This window comes from Ruditapes philippinarum, unplaced genomic scaffold (genome assembly GCF_026571515.1).
Source record: "Ruditapes philippinarum isolate M1 unplaced genomic scaffold, ASM2657151v2 ctg24062_1_1_1_1, whole genome shotgun sequence".
NCBI classification, from domain to species: domain Eukaryota; kingdom Metazoa; phylum Mollusca; class Bivalvia; order Venerida; family Veneridae; genus Ruditapes; species Ruditapes philippinarum.
This window is the reverse complement of record NW_026863977.1, coordinates 1-9,308: the sequence shown is the minus strand read 5'-3', so window position 1 is coordinate 9,308 and position 9,308 is coordinate 1. Positions and strand designations below refer to the sequence as shown.

Genomic DNA, 9,308 nt, shown 5'->3' with positions numbered 1-9,308 from the left:
GTTCCCGTTTACGGGGTCAATAAAACGGAGCCTGTAACACTCACTTTTGCCGTATTTGGCAACCTTTACAGTTCCTGTTCTGACAATTGTCTGCTTTTAACAATCAATGCGAATAATTTTTAAGTATAAAAGTACATGCATTTGACATTCCTGAGCAAATACATACTTAATGTCTCTGCCAAATGCAATTCTTGGAAAAGTTTTTTCTGCAATTTTTATCAATCCATATAGAATCAAATTTGACTTCAAATATAGGTTAATATGATATTGAGTTTTCTCTGGTGATTTTTTTTTTTTTTTTTTCTCGCATTGAAGATCTTATTCTGTAATTAATCCTTCATTATGTGCACTGAGCAGGAAAGAAATGTCCACTTCTTGTGGATTTTTCCTCTCAATTATCTATTTAAATATTTAAAGTTTTCTGTCTTTGTCATTAATCATTTTTAATTCCTACATGATTCCTTTTTCCATTTAAATCTAATCTTACACTTAAACCCGTACGTATTAAAAGCTACAAAAGAGGATAGATAAAAGATAAAATTTGATGTTTTAAGTAAAAATAAGAGGTGGCAAGATAATTACTAAAGCTAACATTTTGTTGTTGTTTTCAAATATGTAATGTTTAAAACGTTGAAAATGTGTATATGTACAATAGCTGAAAAAAAATCTGTACATAGTAAAAACATAATTGAAAAAAGCATAAAGGAAGTTTTCATGCCATGATAAATATATAAATAAAGCCTTATGTCTCCACTTGTTGTGTACATGGCGGTGGATATAAATTCAACGAAGTCAATGATAACCTCGGAGTAAGTTGTTCTACCATGTGGTTTTAGATGTAAACAAAATAAGTATATAAATAATGTACTATTTACTGTTATAGCTGTGAATTTACTTTGTTTAAGTGGACTTTCACTCGATACATTGGTACTAATATAGTCTTCAACTGGTAGCATTAAATTACTATTTGTTTACATGTTTAGTTTCTAAGCGTGGGTTAGACCGTTCAGTGTATTTCGAGGTTCATACCCGAAGAGTGACGGAAAGGGCCGCAAAGTTGCCATTGAGTCTCCTGTCGCTAGACTGGTCCCCTGTGTGCTTCTAAAAGAACATCGTTGAAGGGAACCATAATAGGAACCAGATTATCCAGTTGCTAACTAGTATTCGGTGATGTTTTGATTTAACGGTAGGCTTATTTAAAACACGCAGTATTGTGACGTCACACAGAAGAAATTGACGTTACACATTAGCAACGTCAAATTGACCGAAACATTACACAAGCTGTTTTTTAGACCATTTAATCATGGAATAAATATTAATGGCTAGTGAAAACCGAGGCTGTTTCGTTTGGCTCATAAGTTTTAAGAAAACTTGCAATGAAAGGGTGAGTAGAATAAATAGAATTTTCAACATTCAGCCTAGATCAAATTTATATTTCCTACATGAGGCATTTATTAGAATATGCTAGTGCTATTTGGGATAATTGTACCTTATATGAAAAAGAAAAAAATTGAAAAAAATGCAATACGAATCTGCGCGCTTAGTAACTGGTTTGACTCGCTCTGTGTCTATAGAAAGACTTTTGCACGAAATAGGTTGGGTTTCTGCTACTCTTTAGCAGATCGCCGTTTAATGCAAAAATTATCAATAATGTATAAAGCTAAAAATGGGGAGCTTCCAAGTTATCTGGACACTTTGTTCCCAAATTTTGTATCAGAAAGTAGGCAATATAACCTTAGAAATAACGATAATAACGTAACAATAGTACGACGAACAGAAATATTTTCTAGATCATTTATACCCTCAGCATTTTCGGCATGGAATAGTCTTGATAATGATATACGTGACTCGCCTTCTTTAAATGTGTTCAAAACTAAACTTAAGGATGAATTCAAACCCTTACTTGTCCCTAAATATTATTTAATTGGAGAAAGATTAACATTTGTTTCCATGCACGTTTAAAAAATAGATGTAGTAATTTGAATGATGATCTGTATAGAAATCACTTAGCAAACTCCCCTGTTTGTGAGTTTTGCCATATCGAGGAGGATGCTGAACATTTCTTTTTTAACTGTAAACTTTTTGGTGTTCAAAGACTCCAACTTTTCACTTCCTCTCGCCCTTTTCATCCATTAAGTACAAGTACTCTCCTTTATGGAAAAGAAAATTTATCAGACGAGGAAAACTCTTTTTTATTTCATGAGGTTCAAAAATATAAAAAAATACACATAGATTTAAATAATAACAAATAAGTACATGTAAAAATAACAATCGTTGTTCCAATTTTAATTCATCTTATTCCCCTTATAAATGACATATTTTGACAGCCATACAAACCATCACATACTGCAAGTGCAGGAAAATTACTATTATTTCTAATATTTAAAGAATTGATTAGCAAATGTTTTTTTCTTCTTTAAATTTAATGTCGAATTCTATTTGCTACTTTGTTTTTGAAGCCGTCTTAATATTTAAGCCGCGTCACGACAAAACCAACATAGTGCGTTTGCGACCAGCATGGATCCAGACCAGCCTGCGCATCCGCGCTATCAGTTTCTCTACTTGTAATAGGGTTTGTAAGCGGACAGCATTGATCCTGATCAGACTGCGCGGATGCGCAGGCTGGTCTGGATCCATGCTGGTCGCAAACCCATTATGTTGGTTTTGTCGTGACACGGCTCATTTGTAATTGCTCATGTGTATAGTGTTTAAACATGTTTTCGTTTCAATATCTTATAATGCTTAAGGGAAGGACAGTTACTAATGTTGCTAGAACTTGTTGTTCAACCCTTTTGCCCTTTGTTAAAAATGTTGTTTTGTGGAAATAATGTTCTAAAATTGTATTCAAAGAGCATTAAAATATTATTAAACTAAACTAAGTCTAGATAATCAATCAACTGAGGATCATTTAAAATGACAGCATAATTTTCTGTAGGGAATTTATTGATGGTGATAATGTTGATGATGAAGATTAGATAATAAAAAAAAATTATCACATACACTGCGGCGCACGAGTGTAATAAAGCCATTTATCCTGTCACTTGTATCAATTTCGGCCCGATAACAAGGTGCCGTATATTTTTACTGATCTACGGCACTTGATCACGTGGTATGCATGTTTGCCGGACTACTTTTCAAGAAAACATATAATTATTATTATAATGTTGGACTTTATGTTTGGTGGTTAAATTTGTTTTCGCCTCAGAGTTTCCAATAGAAACGTTCTTTACAGGCCGTTTAAAAGTGAAATAAATGTAAAACTTAACTCGTTTGCAACATTAAAATAGCGTACTTGATTTGATTGTTTTGCACGTGCTGTTTGGCGCTACATTGTGACGTCACGTAAACAATACTTTAAACGTCTGTACAGCGTTAACGACTGAATAAAAGATATTGGTGGTCGAATTCATTTTCTTAGTTAGACCATTTTCTTTCAGTCTAGATAGTTTTCACAACAAAATTCGACAAAAAATTGTTTTTATTTATCACGTTTTTCAAACAAAATGGCGCCCTCAATGTGAAAATACACATGCAGGGAGATAATAAGAACGGCGAGTGCATTGTTGTAGAATAATGCACGCTTCGGGCCTTCTTTGTTTATATAGAAACATTTCCGATAGTGTGATTAAAGGAAGTTTGCCTAATAAAGTTCTTTAAAAAAAAACGGTGACAGGATAAATAGAATAATAGATTGGTGCCGTGGATGGAGAAAGTTTTTCTGGCTCTGCTCCGGAATTTATTGGGTTCGCCTTCGGCTCACCCAATAAATTCCTCCGCCTCGCCAGATAAACTTTCTCCATCCACGGCACCAACCTATTATTCTCTATTTAATAAAAACGATATTACACCAGGGGCTCTCATAATATGATTTTATTCAACTCGTTCAATAAATTTTAATATGAAACTACACTCATTCAATATCCTCTATTAATAATTAAAATCGTAAATAAATAAATAAATAAATAAATATAAGTAAATAAATAAATAAATAAATAAATAAACATATAATAATAATAATAATAATAATAATAATAATAATAATAATAATAATAATAATAATAATAATAAAAAAAATAATAATAGTAATAATAATACTAATAATGTTAATAATAATGTTAATAATAATAATAATAATAATAACAATAATAATAAATAATAATAATAATAATAATAATAATAATTATATTATTATTATTATTATTATTATATTATTTTTACTATTATTATTATTATTATTATTAACATTATTATTATTTAATGATAAAAAGATCAGATATTATTGGGAATTGAAGTTTCATACATAAGCAGTGTCATTAAAATTTCCAAAAAAAAAAAAAAAAAAAAAAAGGCAATAAAATAAGTGGCTTCTGAAATTTGAATGCAGGTCAAAACTGTCTATAAAGGACATTGTCTCTTTTACAGTTTGCAAGATTTCGAAACCGCATGCGCCAAAGATACTATGCAAGAAGAGGCAAGACTCTTGACCCAGAAACCCTGTTAAATGAAACAGGAAATGCCGACATGGTTGTCTGTAAGATTGCCAGCAAGTCAAATAAAGTAGTTCCTCAAAATCTGTCATCTAAGAATGGTATAGTTGTTTATATATTAATTCATACATTGTTTTATAAAAGAATTCATTTACAGTTTTATTGTCCAAAAATGAAAGAACAGATAGGCTGGCTATCTGTCATTTAAATTTTCACTAACCAAAATCCTAATAAAATCTAATATCTAATATTAGCATGTAGTTGTTTATTCATATTTTTTTTATCATTTCCATTCCCGTAAAAAATAACAACAAGCAAAAAACAAAAAAAAAAACAACATTTTTGTATCTCTCTCTCCGTCGTTTTGATTTTGTTAAATATTCATATAATAATAAAATATAACAAAAATGACTTTAAATAAAACATAACAACCTGAAAACTCTCCTTTTTCAGACGATGTTGTTGATAATGAAATTGCAACAGTGACAGAAACTACAACAGGCGACAAACTCGGTAAATATAAAGTTTCAAAAAATATCTTTCAAAATTTGGTCAGATGTTTGTATGGTGGCATACTTCTGCCACCATATAACCATATAACTAACTAGGTAATTAAGAGGTTAACTAGTTACGTAACTAGTTAACCTCTTAATTAACTAGTTAGGTATCAGGTTAACTAGTTACGTAACTAGTTAACCTCTTAATTAACTAGTTAGGTATCAGATTAACTAGTTACGTAACTAGTTAACCTCTTAATTAACTAGTTAGGTATCAGGTTAACTAGTTACGTAACTAGTTAACCTCTTAATTAACTGGTTAGGTATGTTATCTGGTGGCAGAAATATGCCACCATATGTTTGTAAATCCTTTTTTGTGAGTATCTGGAAATATCTGTAACCCACCAAATGTAACACACAGTGGCGTTGCTACATCTGCAATGACCCAATTAAATTTAATTAGTTGTATAGTGTTTACAATAGCGAGACATATTGTAAAATATTGAATGTGCGTGTACTTTAAAACCGAATTCACATTCAAAATTAAATTGAACATTTAGATATGTAAGACGACAACAACAAATACTTCTCGTTATGTGACACTATGCCATAATAACATTAAATAAACATTTTTTAGTTGAAGAATACGTGACATGGATCATAGACAAGGCAGCCGACACTCTGAGGCATGAGTTGCCTAGCAACACAACCACAGTAACAGTGTGGCCAGCAGACGACAACATATCATTGTCCTCCAGTATCATCAGCCGTAAGTTATTTGGTTGATGCGCAAGTTTAATTGTAACTATATCCCTGTTGCCGGGGAAGGCCATAGGATAGCTGATTTCTTTTTTACATTTTGTCTGCCCCTCACTTCAGGATAAATACGAACGTTGCGGCTTTAAGACATTATTTAAGCTTCTAGCAGTCTCCGCAGGGCGGGGTCTTACCCAGAGCGAGGCGCAGGTAAAACTAAAATAATGCGTTTTTAAAAATAAATTATGAATATATTGATAATTCTACATTTTCAACAGTTGTTTAAGACATGTATTATTAGATCAATAATCGTTTCCGTGCTATTTCTCTGCAACTACTGGTAGGAATTCAATGAAACTTTATTGGAACCTTCAATACCAATATCAGATGAGCATATCATCGCCTTGCTCCGGTAAGACCCTTCATCACAGTGTTATAGCCCTTCATTGGCTATGTAGTATGCATATAGAGCAATAATCGTTTCTCACTCATTCTCACTTAAGTACGACATTCCATGTCTTCAATGTTCTATGAAAATTTGTGGAGATATATAAGCCCGAACATTCTTGTAAAATGTTTTAACAATTAGTACTGCATCAAAGATTTAATTTGAGCGCAAGTTTACTAGCCTATTTGTTTGATTTTGCTAGTGACAATCGCTTTTGTAAGGAAGGGGTACGAAAAACAGCATGTCTTCAACTAAATCGAAGTATGTTTCATTGCACGTATCTTCGTACAAAAAAGTCGTGGTTAACAGTAACTACAGCTTATTTTCGTTATTCTATTGCAGATTTTGACATATAAAACTGTTTTTGATATTACGAAAATTAATTTTCTCAAAATCAAATTTGAATTGCTTGTCTTCAAAGTCGAAATCATTTACGAGTCTTAATTGCAAAACAATGTTAATTATACATGGTAACTTATAAATGGTTATTTCAATAGCAATATTAAGTCTACAGTAATATAGTTTACATAAAATATGAAGATTAAGAGTATCTGTGTAACCATTTTGTTAAGGATTTCACGTTAATTTGGATTTTACAAGCGTAATTTTTAGAAAATCATTTACGAGGCTCATCAATACCATGCGTTTTGCAATATATTTTCAATTATTTCAATGTTATAATACTTCAGATATCTAGAGCGGATATTTGTCTTGCTTATATTCTGTCATTCATGTAAACCATTCCACAATTTCTCATAAAATTCCCTTGTCAAACAGAAATTTTCAACATTTACGAGCCTATCATTTACGGGACTCACCCTCTTTCACATTCTCTTGTGATTTATTCTGCTAGATTTGTTGAATTATTTCAACTTGTTAATGGACGTTGGTATTGTTGGAATAGTATTCTTCCACGAAAACAAAGAAGTATCCATGTTTTTTAAACATACGCATCTGAAATGTGTTTTTCACTTGCAGATAGCTTCTAAAAATCATAATTTTGATATTGTAATTGGTATTCAGACGTTTTGACTATAATAGAGTTCAATGGATACTTACTTTCATATACGAATACATTCAAACTTATACTTCAATCACAAAAATGAAGTAAACATGAAAACAGGCGTGTCCCGTATCTGGCTGAACTGTCCCGTAAATGGTAAAATTAATTTTTGAATATTCATTCGAGTAATAGGAAATTTTGAGTCCACGCTTATCAATGAAAACGCAATAATATTGGAGTATCTTGTATTAACTGTAAGATAGAAGGTTCTTTGGAGCAGATATAGTGAGAACTAACTAGTATTTGTCCTTAATTAAACACATTCTGAAAACTTTATAACATTTTCATAGATGTTTCATTTAAATGGACAATGACTTTTCATGCATCTTGATATAAAATATTTTAGTTTATCTAGATACTTAATATCTGTTTAAACAAACATACTGTACATTGTTTTGCAGTTCAATTATAAGATAATAGTAATAAGATTGACTTGTCCCGTAAATGACCAGAGCGAAAGAAAATTATAAAACAGTGATTTTCTCAATGAAAGTGATATTTCTATGAGAAAAAATGTTTGTTTTGATTCGTACTATTGTTTTCGTTTACACTAACTTGGATTTTATGCAAATCTAGCAATTTTGTTGAACTTCTAAGACCATTTATACGATCTTTTACTCATTTTTTTACTATTTTCAGTTCAATTGTTTAAATATTGATAATAAAGCCCAACCTTGCCAAAGGAATATCTGCTCCATTTCATAAATAAATATAAGTTAATCTTCAATCATTATAAATATATAATTCAAAGTATTTACAGTTCTTTCTGTCAATCCATAGCATCTGGAGACTGGGTCACTTACGGGACAATTAAAAAATCATTTACGAGTCCCTAATAAATTGTCAATGTATGAGATGACGTAAATTATTTCACATTAGACAATTGAATAATAAATAAGTAGGTACTTCCAAGAATTCGTCAGTAATTTTCACATTTTCTTACTCGTCCATTGTATGGATCTGTGGATTTTGTAAGGTTATTCATTTTGAAAATGAGATTTAAGCATATTCGATATAAAATGCATTTCCATGAGTTGTTTTTATAAAGATGTATTTTTGTCAGTTCAATGATTGATTCTCATTTCCAGATGTTCATATAAATAGATGATAGAAAATTTATTTAAAGAGACAAAATAAAATCGCCATACCATATGCACAAATTTAAGGACCAGTGTCCCGAAAATGACGAAATTTATTTTCTGGTTCTATCTAGAAAACCTGTCATAGGGAAAAATCTAGGACATCTGTACTGGTAATATTTTATATTTAAGATGTCGAGATACTTATAATTTTGGAATGGAATAAAATTTTAATATACAAGAAAGTTCATTTTTCAGTTCTAGAATTTATGAAATGTCGTACTTAAGTGAGAATGAGTGTTCTACGCTACTTCTCTGCAACTACTGTCTAGAAATCCAATGAAACTTTATGGGAACTATCAATACTAAGAGGAAATGTGCATACCCTCCCCTTGTTCAAAAAGGCAATTTGCATCTCATTTGCATGTCCAGTTAATACTATTTAACTCGGAGTTATGGCTAAATTTTTTATCACGTACAAAGAATATTACTGTTTATGTTATGATCAATATATAAATAAAGCCTATGTCTCCAGTTGTTGTTTTAGTAATGACCAGTACTCGGCGAGAGATACAAATTCAACGGCTTTGCTTGTTTTGTTTTTTTACCGCTGACTATTGTTTTTATGTCACGGGCATCTAGCAATTGAACCATCCGCCCGTCATCCATCTGTCCGTACGAGGTTAACCTAAAACGGCAAGTTAGGTTTTTCTCAAGTTCTATCTATATACCAATGGCTTCATACTTTACACCCTAACTAATCAACACAAAGTACATGATATGGGCAAGTTACATAAATATGGCTTTCATTTTAACCAAGTTACTGCCCTTTTCAGTATATAGAAAATGAATAATTGGTTAACCTAAACGGCAAGTTGGATATATCTTCAGTTCTATCTATACTAATGGATTCATAATTTACCACACTTACTTATCAATACAAAGTACGCCATCAATTTTCCCAGTTATTTTCCCTTT

The 9,308-nt window shown here is 31.2% G+C and overlaps 1 protein-coding gene across 1 annotated transcript; it reads left to right on the top strand.

The window, feature by feature from the left end:
• Positions 1-1,249: 1,249 nt before the first annotated feature.
• LOC132723990 (uncharacterized) lies at positions 1,250-5,753 on the top strand (the record flags this gene model as incomplete). Its single annotated transcript, XM_060708798.1, is given in 4 exon segments — positions 1,250-1,384; positions 4,423-4,588; positions 4,941-5,000; positions 5,622-5,753. Coding segments are annotated over 4 exon segments (424 nt in total), but the record flags the coding sequence as incomplete, so codon positions are not given.
• Between the last annotated feature and the right edge of the window lie 3,555 nt (positions 5,754-9,308).